The 24,117-nt window shown below is 34.5% G+C and overlaps 1 protein-coding gene across 1 annotated transcript; it reads left to right on the top strand.

The window, feature by feature from the left end:
- The first annotated feature begins 747 nt into the window (after nucleotides 1-747).
- LOC122274224 (Golgi apparatus membrane protein-like protein ECHIDNA) lies at nucleotides 748-11,819 on the top strand. Its single transcript, XM_043083240.1, has 6 exons — nucleotides 748-905; nucleotides 1,461-1,517; nucleotides 1,782-1,985; nucleotides 2,119-2,178; nucleotides 9,931-10,057; nucleotides 11,406-11,819. The coding sequence occupies exons 1-6, from the start codon at nucleotides 891-893 to the stop codon at nucleotides 11,492-11,494; spliced, it is 552 nt and encodes a 183-aa protein (XP_042939174.1). The 5' UTR covers nucleotides 748-890; the 3' UTR covers nucleotides 11,495-11,819.
- The last annotated feature ends 12,298 nt before the right edge of the window (nucleotides 11,820-24,117 follow it).

Below are 24,117 nucleotides of genomic sequence, written 5' to 3' on the forward strand. Positions count from 1 at the left end.
GCTAATTACTTGAAGAGAATAAAACCATTTAAATTAATTTAGAGTTTCCAACATAATTTAAATCTCGTAATATTTTTAAATGATCAAATCATTTAATTTAAATAATTTTCTATAATTATAAATTTTTTAGAGCTCTTCAAAAATATTATAATTGTGTTATTTAAAAATAAACTTAGTCCAATAATACTAAAAATATTACCTATAATTATTTCCAAGATATTTAAAATATTCTTAAATTTTAAAATACTAATTTTATTTTAAAAATTATTTGATATTTTTTAAAACATGCCATCAAAATTCTAGAATAAGGTTAGTAACTTAAAAAAAACAAGAAAACAAGTTGTTAAATAATCACCCTCGACGGGGTTGACAACTTTTGAGGATTTTCTTCTATTGCTTTTTAGTTGTATTAATCTTAAGAAATTAATGAAGTATGGCACATTTCTTTCATTTTAAAATGAATAGATGATGTGTCATATTTTTTGTCGAAGGGTGCAAATATGTAGTTTGCACCACATTTTTAAAGTTAATATTTAACGGCTAAGAGTGTCATGATGATAAATGAATTTTATAAAACTAAATTTATAAAATAATATAATTTAATGTGATTTGTAAAATTATTTTTATTATAAAATAAAAATTTCACATAAAAATATATTAATTTATAAATTTATTTTTATAAAAATTCTGTATAACTATAATATTTTTCTTACAATATATGTGCTTTGGAATATAGTTTTTATTTAGAAAAATATTATTTAAAACGGGATAACAGGGAAGCAGCTAGGCGAAAAGCGGAGAGTCGGAGGCACTTAAAACACAGAAAACGAAAGCAAAAGTTTTCCTACCATTATCTTTAAGGATTGGCTCAAGATCTTTCTATTTGCACAATGGATCTAAGCCAGGTAAATCCTTCTAGCTATTTCTTCTTGATCTGTGATTCTTTGTTTTAATATTTTACGCCATTATGATGATTTTTTGTTAACATTTATAATTCATTCCGTAAGTAAAGCAATGGGGTGTTTTACTGGCGAGGAAATTGCAGGTGGTAAGAGTGTCGATCTGTGTTGTGCTGTATTATATATGCATGACTAGTTAGAGGGTTCTTGTTAGAATTGAAGGACGCCTTTGCATTTGGAAATGACTGGAAATGGGGTTCAGTTTTCTACAGGAATCAATGAGTTGAGACCTGCACTTCCATTCAATTCTAATTTGCAAAGATCCCGTTCTATTTAGAATGTATGATAGTTAGGAGGACCGGCTATGGTTTTCTTCATAATGGGCCTTTCGTTTTTGGATGGTGATTTTGTGTAGTTATTTGGACTGGGTGCTTAGGAACTTGATTAAGTTCCTGATTAACCTGAGATCAGCTATATTCTTGTTTGGTAAGTTGTGATAAACTGCTAAGAAATATATAAAGTTGTGATAAATCTTCTGTTTCTTCTTTTTACGTTGTGCAGCCTGCAGGTGAAAACTATGCCAACCCGAAAACGTGCTTGTTCCATGTGCTTTTCAAGGTTATCATTTTTCTCTGTTACAATTATTGTCCAAACAATCATGTTGGGGAAATAAATAGCTGAGGAGATGCCAAATGAGGCCTTGATATAATATATTAATTTTGCATATTAGGCACTACCGTCACTAAAAAGCTGACAAGTTTAATTATGTAATATATACCATTTAGCTGTGTTGTTTCTACCCGATGTGAGTTTTCCATCACAAATTCAACTCCCACATATCCACTCCAGCTTCTAACTTTTCTGTTGTATATCTTATGACAGGCTGCAGCTTTGGCTTTCTACATTCTTTCTGCATTGTTCTTTGACAGCTTCGTTATCATCTTTGTAGTCACTGTAATCCTTGCCGCTCTTGATTTTTGGGTAGTCAAGAATATTAGTGGCCGGATCTTAGTTGGGCTTCGGTGGTGGAATGAAATAAATGAGCAGGGTGAGAGCGTGTGGAAATTTGAGTGCCTTGACCAACAGGTTAGAAAGATTTCAATGCCATGATTGACTTTTTGGATCTGCAAATATTTCTCGACCCCCATATATTATTATTACTTGTCCAATTTTTTCTGCATTGTCTGTTTACAGCTTTTGATGTTGTTCATCCATGCAGTCATTGGCTCGGATGAACAAAAAGGACTCATGGCTATTTTGGTGGACCTTGTATCTTAGTGTAAGTATTCATAGGATAAATGTTGCATTTGAATGTCTTGTATTACTTTTGGTGCTTGAATTTTCATGAAGACTATAGAATTGAAGGCAACCTTCTATAATGTTAAAATTCAACGAGCATGAAATGCATCGACTGTAAAATTAACTTTAGTAGTTGTAGATAGATTATGTTATTACAATCACAAGAACAATTTGGCTAAACCCCTTGGGGTTGGCTCAAGTGGTAAAGGCCTTGGTTTTGGTGGTATGCTCCCTCCAAGGTCCAAGGTTTGAATCCCATTGGGTGTAAACAATCTCTAGGGGCCATCGGATTGGGAAATTTTCTCCTTGAATTACCTAAGGTGCACTTGCAGGAAACTCCTTGCCAAGGGCTTGTGCACCCCTGGGATTAGTTGGGACGCTGTTCCGGACACCCTGTGCCAATTAAAAAAAGAAAAAAAAGAGCAATCTGGCTATTTTATCTTTAGCTTTTTTAACAAGTTAAATACATTAGAAAGCACTAAAGGTGTTAGAGCAGGAATTTCTCTGATATAATTCTTGTCTACTCGGGTAGTGCCACTTTGGTGTACGTTTAATGATTTGCTTGTCTAAAAGGAATATTTATTTAAGGGGGATGTGTCCGAGGCACTTAAATATATCTTTTATTTGCCTTACCTATGATGTTAAAAAGGATAGAGATTACAGGACACTCACTGCAAATACAGTTGTCACTTGTACTATATGCCGGGTCCTCAACAAAGAAAACATAGACGTGTTGGCATAGTCGAGGTGCGTGTAAAGTGCTGTTATGGAAACTTTGAATTTATTACAATAGTTGAGATGCCAAGTTTGTTTAAATTTCTTGGTCAGGTATAAGGAGACAGGTGAATATGTTAACATTTTGTTTTTGATAGGTAAAAAATTTATGGAAAATTCTATGTGCAGTCATTTTCGCGGACTCCTTTGTGCACTCCAGTGATATGATTGGTTGTGTATTAAAAAAAAATTAATCCAGCCAATCATATCAGTGGAGTGCGCAGGGAGTGCACAAAAATGACTGTATGTAGCATTACTCAAAATTTATTGATCCATGTAAATAGGCAAAGCCCGTGTACATAGGAAGTATACAAGAAAGAGGCTAATTACCAAACTAAGTGCTACTAATAGTTGCACAAAACATTAAGACTCGTTCCATTCCATACGATAGAAGAATCCTAAAGCAACAAAGTATGACAGAAAAAGTCCCTAAAGCTGTCTGGAGAGCGTTCCCTATCCTCAAAACATCGGTCATCTTTCAGTCCATGTGCACCACATTAAACATAAGGGTACCATCTTCCATACAACAGTGATTTGGCGATTGCCCCGAATCCCTCACCAACAGGACAATAGATCTATCACCCTCTTAGGCATGACCCATGCAATACCACGCCTCAAGAAGATTGCATCTCACAATACCTTAACTACTTTGCAATGAAGAAGAAGGTGATCTGTTGATTCACCGTTGCGTTTACTCATGTAGCACCAATCCATTATGTAGAGTCCATGTTTTCTTAACTTGTCAATTGTTAAGATTTTACCATGGGAGGCCACCCAACTAAAGAAAGCAACTTTGAGGGGAACATTGTTCCTCCAAATGCTCTTCCAAGCGAAGTCATTAAAGGAGTAGGTCAACAAAGCTTTGTGATAAGAACAAACTGAAAATTGCTTATTCCCTGTGCCGGTCCAGAGTAATCTATCCTCCCTTCTTGCCCTTAGCTTCAGCACATATAACACGGAAAAAATAAATAATGTCTCTCATCTCCCAATCATGTACAGCTCTAGTGAATCTCACTGACCAAGTAATGGAATTAGTATTATTGCACATAGTATCAGCCACTGAAGACCCTTGATCCAATGTAATCCTATAAAGAGAGGAGAAAACCTTTTTTAAAGCCATGTCCCCGTACCAAATATCATGCCAAAACTTGATCCATGTGCTCCTTCCCACCTCAAACCTGCAGTTGCCGAGAAAGTCATCCCAGCCCTTCTAGATAAGTTTCCAAACTCCCACGCCATAAGCCCCTCTGACTTCATTAGAACACCAACCTCACCAGACACTCCCATATTTGGCCTCTAAAATATTTCTCCAAAGAGCATCTCCCTCAAGATGATAACGCCATAACCATTTACTGAGAAGTGTCTTGTTGAAAGTTCTCAAGTTTCTTAAGCTCAACCTGCCATAAGACAACGAGGTGCATACTTTATCCCATTTGATCAAATGAAATTTCTTTGTATCCTCTAGCCCTCCCCATAAAAAATTACGGAAGATCTTCTCCAGTATATTCGACACCCCTGTGGGCACCGGAAAAAAAAAAAAAAAAAAGTTTGGAGATTAGATAACGTATTCTTAATAAGTGTGATTCTCTCGCCCTTAGACAAGTAAATTCTCTTTCATCCCGACAGCTTGCCTTTAATTTTCTCAACAATCCCTTTCCCACATTACCTTAGAATTATGAGGGGCTCCTAAAGGGAGTTTAAGGTACTTCATTGGCAAGGATATGACCTTGCATTCCAAGATGGCAGCCACCTCCCCTAAGTTGTTGACCGAGCCAACGGGAACTACTTCCGACTTATAAATTTACCTTGAGGCTAGATACAATTTCAAAGTAAAGTAGAAGTGCTCTGAGGGAGCGAATCTGATCTAGATCTGGGTCACAAAAAATCAACGTGTCATCGGCAAAGAGAAGATGGGAAACCATCAAGCTTTCATGGGTAGAACCACCCACCGAGTAACCTGAGATGAAACCCCCATCCACCACTTTGTCCATCATTCTGCTTAGCACGTCCATGACAAGGATAAATAAAAGTGGGGATAGTGGATCCCCCTGTCGCAATCCCTGAGAGCTGTTGAAGAAGCATTCGGGAGTGCCGTTTACCAAGATAAAGAATCTGACTGTTGTGATACGATGTTTTATCCACTGACACCATCTTTCCCCAAAACTGTACCTACCAAGGATATATAACAAGAAATTCCAATTCACATGGTTGAATGCCTTTTCCATGTCCAATTTGCACAAGATACCTGGAATTCCGGTTATGATTTTGCTCTCCAAGCATTCGTTGGCAATGAGGACCGAGTCTAAAATTTGCCTTCCTTTTACAAAAGCATTTTTGGGACTTCAAGATGATCTTCCACATGACCTCACTCAATGGCTTTGCTAAAACTTTAGAGATGATCTTGTAAGTTCCACTTACCAAGCTTATGGGATGGAAATCATTAACTTCCACCGACCTCGCCCTTGTGGAGATAAGGTGATGAAAGAGACATTAGGGCTCTTCTCAAATTTCATATAAGAGTAAAACTCAATAAAAACCTTCATAAGATCCTCCTTCACAACGTCCCAACAGGCGTGAAAAAAAAAGCCATTGGAAAGCCATCATGTCCAGGGGCTTTATCTTTGTTTATACTTTTTAGCACGCCAATCACCTTGCCTTCTTCAAAAGTCCTCTAACCAAACCGCACTTGTGTGGTCAATGGAGTCAAAAACTAGACTGTCAACCTTTGGCCTCCATAGGTACTGCTCAGTCAAAAGCTTATCATAAAAGTGGACAATGTGATCCTTAATAGCATCTCTATCCATAAATAACCCTGCCCTCCTCATGAAGAACCTCTATGACACTGTTTCTTCGATGAGAGTTTGCAACTCTATGAAAAAATTTTGTGCTCCTATCCCCTTCCTTCAACCAGAGAGCCCGTGATTTTTGCCTCCACGAGATTTCCTCCATAAGAGTGATTTTTTCCAGCTCAGCGACTACAAACATTTTTCTATCCCTATCATCAGCTGATAATGCCCCTTCAGCCTCTTGCTCGTCAAGTTGCCGCAATTCCAAACAAAGTTTGTCCCATTGTTCATTGATGTTCCCCAAGATTTCCAAATTCCATTTTCTTAGATCATTCTTCAAGGCTTTGAGCTTCCCAGATAAAACAAAGTTAGGAGTGCCTGTGAGCTGATAAGAGCACTCTCATTGGATTAACTAAAGTTAAAGGACATTTTTGATGAATGTGAGATGAGTTTAGCTTTTGACTATTCCATTTTTATTAATCCCAACATTGATTAGCTATTTTTTCATTATATAATAATAAAATAATATAAGATAGATTTGACTTTTGCTATTCACATCAAATTCACATTGAATTATCTATTTATTCATTATATAGTAATAAAATAATTAATAATTAAAAAATACTTATCATATCTTACCATTTTCCATCCAACTTGAGTAGACATGAAAATGGTTGTGAGAAAGAAGAAAGAGAAATAAATCATAAAATATGTATTTGATGAATGTACAGTGACTTCCAAGTTTGGAAATATTTTTGGAAGTTATTGTAACTAAAGTCTAAATATTTAGACTTTAGCTAATCCAATGTGATGTTATTTAAGAGTCTATTGGCTAAATATGAGATGGATTTAGCATTTAGCTAATCCAATAAGAGTGCTCTAAGAAGCCCACCACACACTGACTTTCTCAATGAACCCATCCACCTTCAGCCACATGTTCTCAAACTTAAAACATATTTTCCCCTCATGAAGGCTCTCATTGTCTAGTAATATGGGAAAATGATTCGAGCAAAGCTGAGGTAGTCGTTTTTGGCATAAAGAGGGGAAATGGGCCTCCCAATAGGGAGAAACAATAAACCTATCCAACCTCGACCAGGCACTTCTGTTAGACCAAGTGAAGTCTCCCCTTGCTAGAGGGAGATCCACCAAATCTAGCTCAAATAAAAGGGTTGAGAAATCAGCCATAGCAAAACCCATGCTAGCAACCCCCGACCACTCACTCGGGAACCAAGTGAGGTTGAAATCACCCTCGATACACCATAGGATCTCCCACCAACTACATAGGCCTGCTAACTCATCCTAGAGAAGTTTTCTACTGTTGTCATCGTTTGGTCCGTAAACACCTGCGAATCCCCAACCAAAACTATCATCCACGTTTGTAAAAGAATGTGCTACTAAAAATTCCCTTACGCATTCCTCTACAAAGTTAACTGCTCTCTTATCCCACATCACCAGGATACCCCCTGAAGCACCCTTTGAAGCTAGGTGGTCCATTCTGCATAAGAGCAATTCCAGACTTTTGATGATGTGCCTATCAATAAACTTTAATTTTGTCTCCTGCAAACAAATGACATCTGCTTTCCTATCCCATAATAAATTCTTAATTCTAAGGCGCTTGTTCAGGTCATTCAAACTGCGAACATTCCAAGAAAGAATCTTGGACTTCATGGATCGCCAAGATTCACCCTATCATTGTGTCATCCCTTGTTCGCACTTCCTTCTCGTGCGTCATAATTTATGGAGCATGCAAGTCTCTTAAGCTTTCTATCTTTCTTAACCACAGATTTGGCGAGTAGAGGCTGACCTGTTTGTATTGCAATGAGTAGAGCTTGCAGCTGGTCCTCGTAACCTCCACAGGACATTCCGAGGTAATGACTCATATTGTTAACCTTCTGAATGACCCAATCTAGTTGTGGGTCAGCCCAAGAAGCTGTTGGTGGCAAGGAACAGAGAGGGCTAGGCACATCACCCGCATCTAGCTCCTTGCATACTAACTGTAATTCTTCCCCATAAGATGCCCCTTCATCCGACGACCCCCCTTCCAGAGATGAGTCGTCCACTTCTCCCAACTCAGTGCACAGGACCTTGGAGAGGGTCTCAGAGAGACCCATCAGAAATTAAGGAGCATCGGGGTGCTCCCCCGTGGCTGGGCCTGAAGAAGACACAGTCCCCACCTCATTTGGCCTGCCAACCGTGGCAGGGAGTAACTCCAACGAACGACCGGTGGCCAGCGGCCCTATTTGTGGCAATGGCGAGATGTAAATGGCCTGGGAGGAACTGGTGACATCCATCACAGCCGCTCCAGAGGCCTTCGTAGATCGTAATGACTGAAATGAGGCCTTCGAAAGTTCCCCACTTGAATCTGGCTGAACCACAGCTACCGTTGGTGGGTTCTATGATGTCAAGACCAGAGAGACCACTAGCGAGCTGATGGCGCCACCCTCCACCTTGAAGCCAGAAGCTTTCTTGGCATTTGCAGCTTGTGTGGGACGTAACAGTGACTTCGGGTGCTCCCCACCCATGACAGAATGTATGCCGACGACCGTCGGCACATTTTGTGCTGGCCCAGAGGTTGCCATAGTAACCGTCGGTGGGGGAGGCTTTCTGTGTGAAGAGGCCTGCCTTTCCGTGTGAAGAGACCTGTCTGAGGCCTACCTTTCCGTGTGAGGAGGCCTATCTGAGGTGGGCCTTGGGCTAACGGCCCATTAAGGAGGCCTTAAGGCCTGATATTGAGGGCAGACTAGTGCCTGAAGTAGTTGAGGGCTTACAGGCTTCCTTCCAGTGCCTAACCCATGCAACCTAGCAGGCCCACTATCCCCCTTAAACTCAGCCCTTACCGACAGCTCTCTTCCCGTATCCAGAAGATCTTCTTCAGAGGCTTGTGAACACGCAGAGTGCTTTTTCCCTCCAACCTCAACGCCAAGTCCCATCACTATGCTCAATCCCTGATCTACTTTTTGCATCAAATAGGAAACTTCTTCAAGGACTCCAGAAAGGTGAGCTCTGGCAGCCCAAAAAACACCCTCAACATCTCCCATCTTTTTACCTCCATCAGAAGACCCCCCCATTTCCACCAGGCAAAGACCTTTTCTCCCATTTCCACTAGACAAAACAGAGGCATATGATGTAGGAGTTTTTGCTTCCAGCCCATGGCCAGAACTCCCTCCCCTTCTGTAAACACCTTCTGGTTGCTCCACCACGTGTTCCACCACCTTCTTTAGGTGGTAAGGAACTCCCAGCCGCTACCCTTAGTTCCTTCAGGAATGATCAATGAGCCCCTTCTCCTGCCATTGTTAAACTCCTCCAGCAGTAGATAACATCCCCTTGAGTTTCTATGATGTTGCAAAGTGAAGACCCCATTACCCATCCTCAACTCTTTGAAGAAAACTTCACGCCGACGAGCATCAATGGCTTCCACAATCATTCTAACCACCCATGAAGCAGTGGCACCATTAATGAGTATGAACAGAGCCATACGTCTATTTCTCTCAATAATATGAAAACTGTTGGCACCCACCTTCGAGAATAAAAAAGTTTTTGACTCAACCGTAAAACGCCTAGCTTCATCCATCGAAACTAAGAAAAAACTAGGTGTAAAAGGAAAGAAAAGGAAGGAATTCAGGGGGAAAAGAAAAACAGAGGGAAGTCAACCCTGGCTTGCATGCATGAAGGTTGTACGGAGAGAAACCAAAATCTTAACCAAAATATGTTAACATGGAGCATTAACTTTGGAACCATGTAAGAGCAAGGGGATGGTGCTGAAGAAACTTGGATTGTTGTATTAACAAAAGAAAGAATGATGGTGCCTTAATGGTAAATCAAATGGAATGAAGAATAAAAATATCATCCCATATTTGGGTTTAAGCTTTAAAGGCTTAAGGCTTAGATATTTGGAATAGATATTAAGAGAAAAGTTGGCAGAAGACTCATGGATGACTTATTCTTGATTTCTAGATTAACACATGGCATGACGCTGTCTGTACTGCACCCTTGTTGCAAATGGTTTTACTTTCAAGTAGTGGTAATCAATGCTCGCCAAGTACAGTTAAAAACAAGGATGAAATTCTATCAAACCTTTTTGAACTGTTAATTTATGTCTTGTGCACCTTTTTGTGTTATAAAGCAATGTAGATAAGTAATATTAATATGTTTTCCCCCCTGATCACATGCAGGCAGTTGCTTGGTTTGTCCTTGGGATATTTTCAGTCATCAGGTTTGAACCAGATTTCCTCCTGATTGTAGGAGTTTGTTTGTGCCTCAATATTGCAAACATTGTTGGATTCACTAAATGCCGCAAAGGTATTAGAACCCTAACCTTTTATTTATTCTCTGTATGGCACCTTTATTCCAAACATTCTGGAGTATTTATTCTTGATTTCCTTTATGTAAGCGAAGTTTTTGGACATCCATCCCTAATGCTCAAGTAAACTGGCCTTTTTATTTTTATTTTTATAGGTAATGATAGACAATATATGCCTCCATCTAGAAAACTCATCCATCATAAATTATGCCTGCCTTAAGTCTGTTGTCCCATTGTTGGATTGGGCTTGTGAATATAAACAAACGCTTCCCATTAATTTTCAGTTTTATACTGTAAGTGTATTTAAATAGGTAGAGCATACTTTTAGAGGAGTAGCCTTACTTTTGACCGACTATTTTTTTAGAGGGTTAGCCTTACTTTTGACCAACTATTTTCTGTTACTTCGCACACGCTGGAAAAAAAGCCATATGCATCTGTAATCAGTATATCTCAGTATAAAGTTCAGGGGAAACTGGTGTAGAAAGACTAAAGGGCAACCAAAATAGTTGTTCTTACACCCTCAAAAACATCTTCTGATACAAAAGTTTTGCCAAGCTGCTCATTCCAGTTAAAAACCCTTTGATTCATGTCATGCGCAACTTAAAATCCTTCTAATCAAAATTAAGTAAATGTTGATTAAGCACCATTTGGATGGGGCACTGCATCTATAGAAAAACCATTTGGATGGAGCTGCTACTGCTTTCAATATATAATCCACTTGATGGAAGCATGGTGAGCACCAGAAGGATATCTAATAAGTGGCCTTTAGGAAAAGTGAATCCCAACAAACAGTTGTTCAGGATTTGAGAATCAAATAATTCAAACAAGTTCAGTTTTATCTGGGCTCAGACCGCGTAGAAACATGCATGCTCAAAGCTGAATTCCATCTGGTATAATCTGCTAAATAGAGCTTGTCACAATTAGCTTGTAGTCTTGAACCCAAATCAACCAGGGAATAACAATTTAACTGTCTATTTTCATAAAAATTTAGTTTTTGGAACTCGCTGATAGAACTTATGAAACATTATTTGACACTCTTCAATAGCAAATTCTACGTTATCCAAGAGAACTTAGGAATTCCGGCCTAACTTTCCTATAATCTATGGACTGTTTATCTGAAAGTAGATTGGAAAATTCATCAAGGTCTTAAATCCCTTTATTACGTGTTTTGACTCTGATAAAAACTTTCCATCATTTCCAGTGATTCAGCCTCCTGTACGGAAACAAAGTTCTTTCATTTTTCCCTTATTTGACATAGTTATGCATTGGGAGCAATGTTGCTACCGTTATGTTCACCATGCCTATCGCTGTTCTTTTTATCTTGAAGAGTGCTTTGTCTATCTTCAGATGCCAAGAAGCAGATTCAAACATTTGCTGCCCAGACTCTTGCCTCTCGGTTCTCATCTTCAATTCAGTCAGCATTTAGCGTGGTATAAGTTCTTGGAGAAGAAAATAGTCAAACATAATAATGCTGGTCGGCAGTTGAATCAAAGTTTAAGCGAATGAATTGAACCTGTAGGACTTCTTTGGTTTTCACAATAGGCTTCGGCGATAAATATTGGTGCTGTTTGTTTGAGATTTGTAAATTGATTTTGATAGTATATGAGGTTGATGGGAAGCATGAATGTAAAGACCTCCCCGACCCCCAAAAATCAAAGATCTAAAGTCAAAAGTTGTTAAATCTTCTTGTTTCAGGGAGTTCTTGATAAAGTTAATATCGTTGACAAGCTTTTAATACTATTCCGAGTAGTTTTTGTCTTCTGTGCATATGGTATAGGAAACCAAGTGGAAATTTCTTTGGTTTGTCATCATGATTGCAAAAACATTCTCTTTTCCCTACATAAATATTTAATTCGAATGTCCATTATATATGTGTACGAATTGGACTGGAAACAAAGTCAACATTCCTTGTTCTATATTAAATCCTTCTTGGGGCTTATGCTTTTCGTTTTTGTGGATATGGGTTGTGAATATTTTCAAGTCTGAACACTGTATTTGCTTACAAAATTTGAAACTCTTTCTTGCAAATTGACTTTGTTCTCTCCTGTCAGTTTTTTTCTGCAAAAATAGCTTCCGTACGTGCGTGTCGGCTGGGGTATATATCAGGGGCAGGGGGGCAGTAATATCTTTGGGTGGAGTTGTCTAAAATATTATAAGAATTCATTATATATGGTAAGAGCCATCGTCACATTGAATGTTCACTACTGATTTTGTGACCAACTTCAAAAGGCTGATTTCCAAGGGGTTTATAGAAAATTGTAGTGCCTGCCAGAAGCTTCCATTTTGACTTGGAAAGTCTATACATATTACAGTCAGCTGAAGAGGCGCGCGGAAGGATCGCTCCATGGAATTGCATAGACAATTGGGTTTTGAATGTGTGTTTAGAAGGAGAATAAGACGAATGACAAAGTTTAGTGGAACGTAGAAAATGTGGAGTCCAAGAGGTTTTTCAGGGCACATCAACATTCTAATAGGATATTCTTTTAACTGGAATATCGTACCATTGCATTGGACATTACATCGATCATACAAAATGAACGTTCTCGTAAATATGATAAGTATCCATCAAGTATCTTAATAAATGATGCATTCTACATGACTCGGCAAAATAAGGTTTGGATGATGTTTTTAAAGCTTATTGTGATTAATAAAGTGAGGGGACATTGACACATTCTTAAAAGTTAAAAGCACATGATTTTAGTTAAATCATGAGCGGTAAAGTTATATAAGTTCTATTAGACTGTGATAAACCAGTTACACAGCATGCCAGCAGCAGACCACTAGCGTGCACTGCAAAGGCTACATTATGTTATTCTCTACTGTTAATTGTAATCATAATATATTCTTTGATTCCTTATGTAAAGTCTATATATAGGCACCCTGTTCGTTAATGAAAGTATGCAGAATATTCAACAATTCTATTCTGTTAACAAGTTCAACTCGTGTGGATATCCATTTAAGTGTATAATTAATTTCATTACTTTACTATGGGCATAATTGTAACTCGGGCCCTATCTATTTGTGGTTATGGTCCCTGCTTCATATGTGTCCTGGAGAGGCAAAATCTCCCCGACCTCAAGGCTCACCGACAATGCTTAAAGAACTCCAGCCCAAAAGGAAAGAACTCATGACAAGACATTCGAGTCATCCATTCATGATCCACATGTCACCCGTAGGAAAGGGATCTAATAGATTCAGCATCTACAGGATAAATTTAAATGCATTTTCAGAGATTGAACAAGGTCAGATGAGGAAGGAGATTCAATTAACTAACCTAACTCAAATAAGAGATAAGGTTGTTATGAAGATAAGAGTAGACCCCTCCTGACCTCTATATATACGAGAAGAGAAGCAATAGTCAGATAAGTGAATAGTATCTCTGCTCTATGTATAAGTTGAATAGTTAGTCCGATTTAGGCAGTAGAGGTGTTTCGATACCTTTCTAACCTTTTTTAGTTAAAATGTTGTAGGTTTGCAAGAGGCGCACACGTGCGAAACATGTCCAAAACATATTGTGTCGCAATGAGATTATAGAGAGTGATTATTGGAAGCAAAGCACCAAACCGCCATGCTCATCTTCTTCTTCTTCTTTAATGGCTACAAGTACGCCCCTATATCAATTTCTTACAATAGTTTGACATGCGATTTTGGCTTTAAGATTCTTCCAAATCTGACAATGAAACCATACTAGTGAAAGGGTAGAAAAAAGAAAGAGAGAAGTATATGTATTATTGCTAATCATCTTTTTTTTTTTTTTATATTAGAAATTTATTTCTTATCGATAAAAAGAACAGTATAGTCTATTGCAAAGGATATTTAGGAATCGATTGATCTCCTTCTGATAGGCAAAATTGAGATGTATCTAAATTCATAGATCCCTCGATCGTATAAGTCAGAATTGAGATATTAACTTATATAATAGGAACCGATGCTTTTTATTATTATTATTATTTTTTGTTGGTTGTGGGGTATCCATCGCTTGAGGTGCCACCAAACTTGGACATATATGCATCAAAATTTCTATCTCTATCTTTCATTCCATTTGGGGGGTTCTTTTTCTAATTTACAAGTTATAATCCCACCAAATCAAAGCATATATTATATATTGTTGCTCATCTTTTTCACAGCTACTGTGGCCACATGGTCTGTACGTACCTTGGACCGACGGACTTCATCTGCTTAGCCGCCTCAGTCCTCACCATCATCACCAACACTCATTGAGATTGGAATGGTCAATGTGACGACCAACGTGCCTTGCTTCTTTTGCAAAAGCAAACCAACCTACTTTTATTGATTTTGAAGCCAAGAAAAGATGGGAGGATCTGAGCCACTCCAATCTTCTATATTTTTATAACACATGCTTAATTGTTTTCTATGTTTTCCTTAAAAAAAAAAAAAGTACCTAGAAAGAAAGAGAGAATCACCAAGACGTACATAAGATTTCGTTCCTGCAATCTTAAGTCCTTCACGGGACGGAATAGCAGTGAAAAAGATAAACAAGTTCTAGTTGTAGAGAAATATATCAGTACGTAATACGGTATGAGTTGGACAAGAAATCCTGAATTATTTTTGTACGAAGTCTTTCTGTGTGTCATTTCAAAGTCATCTTGAGCTAGACACCTCCAACTTCCAAGTGGCAATTTGCAAGACGAGAGTCCAATTTGGGGCGGTTTAGCAAAGAGATTTTGTTCCTTTTTTCTTCTTTTTTTTCTGCACCATTCCTCCTAATCTGATTTGACCTTTCATGCATCGCATGTGTCGGACTCCTTGATCAAAACCCTAAGCCTAGCTTAGCTATATATGCGCATGTTTCTTCAATAATCACCTAAGCCAATGAATTAGATAGTGTCTTTCTCTTATGACCCACGTAAAGTTGACATGAGCACGGATTAGTAGGAGTACGTAACACTAATATCGTTTTCAATCGTTTATGATGCCGAATCGTCGTCTTATGATCAAGCGTGCATGTATTGCGCAATACATGGAGTTGCATTCACCAGGTGCCACGCACCACTTCCAATACATGCTTGAGTTGATAAGTCCTCCATAACCAACGGTACTATGGGAATGTGCCGACGTTTCATAGTTCATTACGGGTGTAACTGACCTTCGATATAGATTCTTAATAATCGAAATTGGTTTGATATCCGTTTTAATATTTTAAAAATAAGTTTAAACCAAATCAAACCAATATATTTTAATTTTTAATATTATATTCTATATATATAGAATTATTAATTAATATAATATAAAATTTTAATTTTATTATTCATGTTTATTAATCTTATAATATAAAATCAATCTTATAATTTTTAATATAACATTTGATATAACATATAAATTTTAATCTTGTAACATAATATTAAATTTTAATTTTAAACATGAACATTAATATTAAGTTATTAATATAAACTTACTTTTTAGAAAAATAAGTATTAGAGGAACTGTATCTCAAATCTCAACTTATATATAAGTGCTACATGTGTAAACAGTAAACTAGAAAAAATAGACCATGGATTGGAATCGGAAAAACCAATAGTTCTAGTTTCGATAACGATTCGGTCTGTATCGATTTTTAAATTTTTAAAATTGATATATATATATATCGATTAAATAATAAAATTGCTTTAACCTATCTAATTGCTTTTATTGAAAAGATCAGAAATATAAACCATCTAAGGTTTGCTTATTGATTTTGATACAAGTCGTATGAATTAGATGTACTCTTAAATTGTATAAGGTACTGTATTTGCAAGAAACTTCTTATTAAGTATTTGTGCAATCTTAAAATTGGTCGGAATTTTATCTCCAAAAACATGGCCGTGTCAACAAAAATAAAAAATAATAATAAAAAATAAAAAGAAATATAAAATTAGACCGTATAAGTATTTTTAGATATGAAAGAATTTATTTATAAGTTGGCGTGCATGTAAAACAGATTAATATATGTGATTGATTTGTAGAAAGTTTTTAAATCTTTTTTTTTTTATAAATAATATTTTGTCATATATATATAGTAACCGTTTGGAAGGTATATTGTTGATATTAACTTGCACATTATATAGATATTTGTTTTAATAATCTACAGATCATCACTTCATACGTATCTATTTCTTTTCCATTTGAGGCATTGGAACTTCATATGTAGGATCCTACATATGCATATACATATATAAATATATATATATATTATATAATTAAAAATAAAATTCTCCAATCCAAAGAAAGCATATGAAACGACAATCAAGAAACAACACATTTGTTTCTATCTTTCGGGACTTATATTATTAATCTATTTTTTTATACTGCCTTGGGTTGATTTCAGAGTACATTATAAATTAAATTCATCAATCCTAGTTTTTTATTGGCTTAGGTTTTGTTTGGATAATAAATTGATCTCAACTCATGATTTCATCTCATTATTATAATTTTTTTAAATTTTTAAATAAAATTTAATAAATAATTAAAATTTTCAAATCTTAAAATAAAAATTATATTAAAAAAATTATATTTTAATCATATTTTATTTAACTTTTTCGTTCCATCTCAACTCAATTCCATAAACCTTCATATGATTGGCATATAAAAAGGATAATAAAGTATAAATCACATCTTCAAAAGTTTTTATATTTAGTTAATAAAAAAATTTCACCTTTTTTTTTCAATGTCAACCCGAAAGTCTTTCAATATTTTTATTTTTATTTTAAACTATCACATTTTTAGTGTTTTGACATTCTTGTTAGTGACGTTAGGAGAATAAGATGTGTTATAAACGGTAAGTTGAAATGAGATAGTTTTAGATAAAAATTAAAAAATTAAATTAAATATTATGAAAAAATTATTTTTTAATATTATTATTTTGAGATTTTAAAAAATTAAATTATTTATTATATTTTGTGTAAAAATTTAAAAAAATTATAATGATGAGATTAGATAAAATAAAATATTTTCATTATCCAAACAAGGCCTAAATAGCACATTTTGAAGTGCCTCTGCAATACCAATCCTTTAATATATAGGGCCTTAGCTAGGAGTAGAAGTGGTACTACAAATTAGTGTCCGTGTTCAAAATGTCTAAGATAAACTCCCTTAATTATTCTAGTAATTTTCGATGAAATTCATTTTTCAAATATTAAAAAGCTTTGCTATAAATATATAGAGAGAGAAATGCTATTCTTATAGATAGGGGATTTTGACAATTTTTTTATTTAATAATTAAGAAGATATTTTTTAATGATGTCGTGAATTTTATTTTATAAAATAAATTATTTAAGTATTAAAAAATATATATATAAAAAAAAAAAGTACTTGGCAGGATTCCGACGGAGGATCCTCCATGTCTGGCTGTAGAGCCACTATTTAATCCGTCTTGTAGAGAGAGATAATATTATGGTAATGTTTTTTCGATTAAGATAATTATCATGATCACTACAACCTATATATTTTGCCACTCAGCCGAACAAATTGAGGACAAAAACAACAAAATGAAGAGAAATTATATATGATCTATACTGTGAAATTTACATGGCTGAAAGTGCAAGTACAACAAAAAAAAATGAGCAGAAAAATGAAGAATATTGCAAGAACTAACACAAGAATAATTTTGTAGCAATATACTCGACAAAGTTCCTTAACATTGTCTTGTCATGTTGTACGTGTGTACTCCACTAGGTAGAGATCAAAGCATCGTTTACCGAGAATATTCTATCCCAAAAAACAAAAAGAAGCAGATCATGCTTTAGTTCTTGTAAGATGACTTCTAATAGATTTTTTTATCTTATTTTTTAAAATATATTATTAAATCTTATTTTTTTTTATTTTATATATTAATTTTTACAAAACATAATACATCAATTTATCTATTTTTTCTTTATATCATTTTAATATTATACCTTTTAATATTTTGTGAGAGAAAAAATACAATAAAAGAAATTAATTTTAGAAAAAAAGTACAAAAAAAGATAGAAAATAATTAAAAATATGTTTACATTTGTATATAGTTACTTCTACATCTAGCGGCAACATTGTACACAAATGTAAAATAGAAATAAAATGAAGCATATGTTGGATGCACGTTTTAGATCATTTTTCTTTAAATTTTACATAACAAAATCCATTGTCAGTGCTCTTAGAATTTCTTTTTTAGTGCCTGTAATTAATTTCAAATAAAAGGTAAATTTCAATAAAAAAAATATTTATTTTTGGAGCGAATATGGGTGATGTGAAGTTGTGAAAAGCATTACCACATGTTAATTAATAGACCACTTGGTTAAAGTAATTATACCGAAATTAATTAATACGATTCACAATAAAATAAAAATATCTACTATTACTCATGCTATGTTTCCATTATATATAATACTTATATTCGATTTTTTTTTTTAAAATAAAAAAGATTGATATTTATACAAATCAAATTGAAATAATAAAACACGAGCATAGAGATTTTACAAAATAAATAAATAATTGAATAAAATAACATAAAAAGACAATAATCAAATTGAGGGGTTTGCTGTTTTTGCAAAGCAGAATTAGAAGACTTGCCTCATGCCCTATTATATTGTTCTAAAATAAGAGAGTATTGGAGGAGATATTTGCCTATGATGGAAAATATGGAGCCACAAATGTCCACTATAGAGACTGCAATGAAAGAAAAAGCAAGTGGCAAGGTGGATGATTTAATAGTATTTTTCTTAATTGCTTGGGTTTGCTGGTTTAGAAGAAATTAAATGGGTCATGATTATTAAACTCAAAGTTTCAAGTTTTGTGTAATTATATATCTACACATAGATTTTGATGTTAACAAATGAATTCAAAGAATAAAGAAGTTTCAAATTCAAGTTGTCTACACAATGGAGTCAAGCACATCAAGGAAACAAGCATGAGCAAGAAAGAAATAAGTTCACATTAAAGTTATAGAGTAATGTTGTAAATCTCTTAAAACTTCGAAATTAGGATTAAGGTTCAAAATTAATATTTATCATAAAACATTAAAATACATTTTCCACATGTGCATGAATTTTTTGAAAATTAAATTTGAAAATTTTGAAAGATGATTAATTGTCATCTTTCACATGTGCATACCTTAATTAAATGGTTGAATTTTAAAATATTAAAGATGATTGATTGTCATCTTTCACATGTGCATGTTTTATTTGAATATTTTCAAAAGTGATTGATATTTTTTTTTACTTATACAAAATGTAGATAATTTTGTTTGAAATATTTGAAAAGTAAAATGTGCTCCTTTTGTCATATACAAAAAGTAAAAGATTAGGTTTGAATTTTTTGAAAAGTAAAGTGTGCTCCTTTTGTTATATGCAAAAAGTAAAAGATTAGGTTTGAATTTTTTGAAAAGTAAAGTGTGCTCCTTTTGTCATATGCCAAAAGTAAAAGATTAGGTTTGAAGTTTTTGAAAAATGAATGACGTTGTCTTTAACAATTGAAAAAGAAGAACCTTTTATTTGAATTTTTTGAAAAAGTGAATGATGTTATCTTTGACATGTGAATTTTTTTAAATTTGAATATGAAGTCCCATATGTTTATAAATAGATCATTTGAAAGCTTCACATTCACAACACCAAGAGCATACAACATTAATTCAAAACTTTCATTTTCTCTTCTCTAAGCATTGAGCCTTAATCCTTACTCATTTTGATAGATATAGTTTATACTATATTGTTCTTATTTCACTCATTGAGGAGTGTTTTCTGATAACCTACCCACTATCAGCTCTTATATAAGTAAAAATGTGTGTATAACCCTTGTGCATGTAGAAAGTGTTCTACACAGGAAATAGTTGAATCATCACGTGTAAGGTGATTGCAAGTGTAGAGGGTGTTCTACACGGATCCTTTGTAGCGGTGTTGTTCAAAGGTGTAATAGGTTTCTATCTCCACCTGAAGGAGGTTGAATAGTGAATTTGGGGATCCTCAAGGGGTAACTTGAGGCGAGGACGTAGGCAGTGGGGTTGAACCTCATTAACATACTGAGTTTGCTTCTCTCTTACCCTTACTCTTTATATTTATTACTGTTTCGTATTTTATTTATATTTTATATTGTATATTTGATTTATAATTATTATTTTTTTAAAATACAACTCAATTCACCCATCATCTTATGTTAGTCATTTGGACAACAATGATGAGGAAATATGGAGCCCAGGAATGCCATTGAGCATGCTTTATCTTTACAAAAACTATTTTCTAATATTAATGTTTTGCTTACTTTGAAGACTAAGGAATATTTAAACTGGCAGGCCTCTCCTCCAGGTTTTCTAAAGTTAAATGTTGATGGTGTTATGTTTATTGATATTCATAAAGCAGGTGTTAGTGTTGACGTTCTTAGAGATGAGAGTGGTGATATCGTTATGGCTGCAAGTATTCTTGAACTTGATGTGGTTGAACCTGAATGAGCTGAATTACTTGCTATCTTTCGTGGTCTTCAACTCTGTGCTACTATGGGAATAAGGAAACTAATAGTTGAAAGTGATTGTCTTTTGATGGTGAAGGAGATGTAAATAGAAACTGACTCTGATGTTTTGTATGGGAACCTGCTACTGGAAACCAGAAAAGGTTTGCTGCTTTTTGGAGAATACTCTATTCAACATGTTAGTTGATTGGGCAACAAGGTAACACATAGGCTTTTCAGATATGCTTGTAATGTTCAGAATTTAATGATGAGGTGAGATTGTATTTCAGACTTTGTTTCTCAAGTTGCAGGCTTGATAAATGTCTATAATAGTCTTTTTGATATGAATGCAATTTTGTTTTGTTATAATAATAATAATAAAAAAAAAAGAATACAAAAAATTTTGAAAAATTTATCAAAGCTTTTACACAAAAATAAAAAAATCAAATACAAACTAAAGATCAAATTAAATTATCAAATACAATCTAGAGTAGAAAATGCAAGCTCCCTAACCCTAGTTGCTAGTTGGTAGGATTGGGGGAGGAGATCAGTAGGAATGTCCTGGAAGGGGTAAAATGTCCCTAGCCCAAGCTCACCAAGCCCAGCTCAAAGGAGGGGCTCATCTTCAAAAAAAGAATAGAGAGACGGAAAAGGTGTCAGAGGGAAAGAAATGAAGTGACGGGAAAAAATGGGGGAAAAGGGAGAGAAAGGGAATCATGCATGAGAGAAAGGATAACGAAGTGACATAAAATTAATCTCTTCACCAATCAATGACAGATGCCAATAAAAGGGATCTTAGATGAAAGATCCGGGGACTTCTGTGCGATTGGAGGAAAAAGCTTCTTCATCCCATAGATGAAAGCTCCAGTTTTATTTTCTCTAAGTAATAAGGATCATTGACTCATTTGTATAGTGAGTTATGAGACATCATGAGAGGTTATAAAATACACCATTTATAATGAATTTGCCATCCAAACGACATGTAAACGTAGGCCATGTGCCAAACTATATAAGTTTGTATGTCTCATTCTCTATTTATATTTGCTATATTTATTTTTTATTTAATAAAATGGACGTATCTATAGACACTATACCGTCATTTTGAATCACTATCGTGGGTTCCTGACGACACCAACCAAGGCCCATATCGTCACCGTGGATCGGGAATGACGACTTCTCTCCTTCCAATTTGTTCCCACAAAACAGGCTTTAACATCCCCTCTCCTTGCAGATCTTATCACGTGCCCTATCCCAGACTACCATTACTTATTGTTCAGGGGTGGGGAGGCCCTAATCCCTTTACAAGTTCGGATGAAGATTCACCCTCCACAAATAAATTAATTAAGAAAATAAACCAAATCTCAAGATAAGATCCTCTTCATTTAGCTTGGAATAGATAATATCTATTAAGAACGCCATCAACATTATTTAAATTGTAAAATTTGATTTGTAACATCTAAATTTTAAAATTTCTCTTTCAAATTAAATTATGCTATGTAAGCACTTTATTAAGTGTGTTATTCATATCGACTTATAAATATAACTTTTCATCTATTAAATACAAACACATACCAGATATTTTTGTTATATTTTTAAAAGCATTTGTTAATAAGAAATGAAATGAAATAATTCATCAATTTGTGGACCAAACAGAGAAATGTTTGGTCCACAAAATAATTACAAAAAATCATATTACAAACTGGCGTGACTTGATTATACGTTACATTAGATTATATAAACTAATTTGTAGTCATAAAGTATATATAATATATCATATTAATTAGGTTATCAAATCAATTTTTAAGTATGTTTTAATAATATATTGTCTTTGCAAACTAAAAGCTTCTAAGAAAAATTAATAGAATTCAAGTATGCTTTGGCATCGAATGTAAACTCATTTACTAAGTTTATTCGAAGAAAAGAAAATCCAATGCGAGGAAGGTGATCAGATCCTACCAAGTAAGGCTTTTGGACCCTCTAGCTCCTTTTGACCGAAAGGGTCATGTAGTACTCCTAGTCCTAGAATACCAATTTATCCACATGATATTGGTATAGCTTTTGTAGATCATGTAATATTCCTACCTAGCTTTGATTCCCAAACCTCCAATAACTCTTTCTGGGGGAACTTGTGCCTCATCTTTAAAGAGGCCAGTAACTAATCTTCTCTATATTCACTTAAAAACTTTTGACTGCTTTTCATTTCTTTTCTTTTCTTTTTTTTTTTTTTGGCTCTTTACAATTTCATGATGAATTAAACAGTAATATACAAAGCCAATCAAAATACCACGTCATCTAATCACAAATTAAAGCTTCTGATCATCTTGCTAGCGCTATAAAATGATCTAGGGGGAAACAAATTGACCGGTAATTGAATAGATGAGATAGATAGATAGGAATCTTGATGCTGCTTTAGCTTGCTGATGTTTGGAGTGCTGAGGAACATGCAGATGTCATGTGAATTAAGCCATCATATATATATATATATATATATATAAGCGTAGAAATGCGACGAACTTTCCAAAGAATCAGGAATTCTAGCTCTAATGGCCCTCTTGCAGATTATGTTATATAAATTAATTGAATATTTTGAAGGAATTTTCTTTTGGAAGAAAGTGGTACTGATGCTCAATTGAAAAAAGAAGAAATTAATTCAAGGAGACTTGGGGTTGCGTACTACGTGTCGCAATGGGTCGAATTTGTGCTGATCTTTGCCGGTCTTTCTACCTTCTAGTCTCCCTAAAGGGATTGACAAAGGAATGATCAACACCTGATCTCTCATGTTTGGAATCATTCTTGATTATTATATATTAGACACTCCTCATACATGTAATTAGTACTGTAGTTTTCTAAAAATAAATTCGCACGAACTTCTTCTGCAAATGGTTTTTGGGTCATCATGTCATTCATCACATGATCACCATGCATACATTTGATCATTCACTACTACTAGATCATTAATTAGAATTGAGCACTAGCATTGGTTTCTTTATATGCATCTTCAAAATCATAACTTTTGAAAATTGATTTTGCATATAAACTTAATATATCAAAATCTTATTAATACAAATTTCACAAAATTGATTTTAATGGGTAGGAGAGAGAAAAAAAATAGTAAAATAATGTTTGAAGAGTGAATTGTAGTTCTTCAAACTTGAATAAACACTATTCATAGTTATGTAAAATTTTGAAGATACATAATCCAATATAGACATATTTAAAAGGATATTATTCAAATATAAAGATGAATATGAAGATACATAGACCATTGCCAATGCTCTTAGGAAGAAAATGCAACAACGTTGTGAAATCATATGCATGATCAAGAACATGAAAGTTATGCTACATGCATGCAGTCACTTTTGCATAATTTTCGTGCACTCTATTGATATGATTAGTCAAAATAATTATTTTATATTAAAAAAAAAAGTAACACGGCTAATCAAATTAGTGGAATACACAAAGAGTATACAAAAGTAACTGCACATAGAGATTTTGTTACAATAATATATATTAATTAAGAAATAAACAGATGAAGTGGTCATGGATTCAAGCTTCATATTAAGCCTGTACATGTGAGTTTACCTAATCAATAAAAAAAGTATTCCATTTTTGAAAAAGAAACAAAGAATTAAGCATAATATATAACTAA

The sequence above is a fragment of the Carya illinoinensis genome, chromosome 8 (genome assembly GCF_018687715.1).
Source record: "Carya illinoinensis cultivar Pawnee chromosome 8, C.illinoinensisPawnee_v1, whole genome shotgun sequence".
Taxonomy (NCBI): Eukaryota; Viridiplantae; Streptophyta; class Magnoliopsida; order Fagales; family Juglandaceae; genus Carya; species Carya illinoinensis.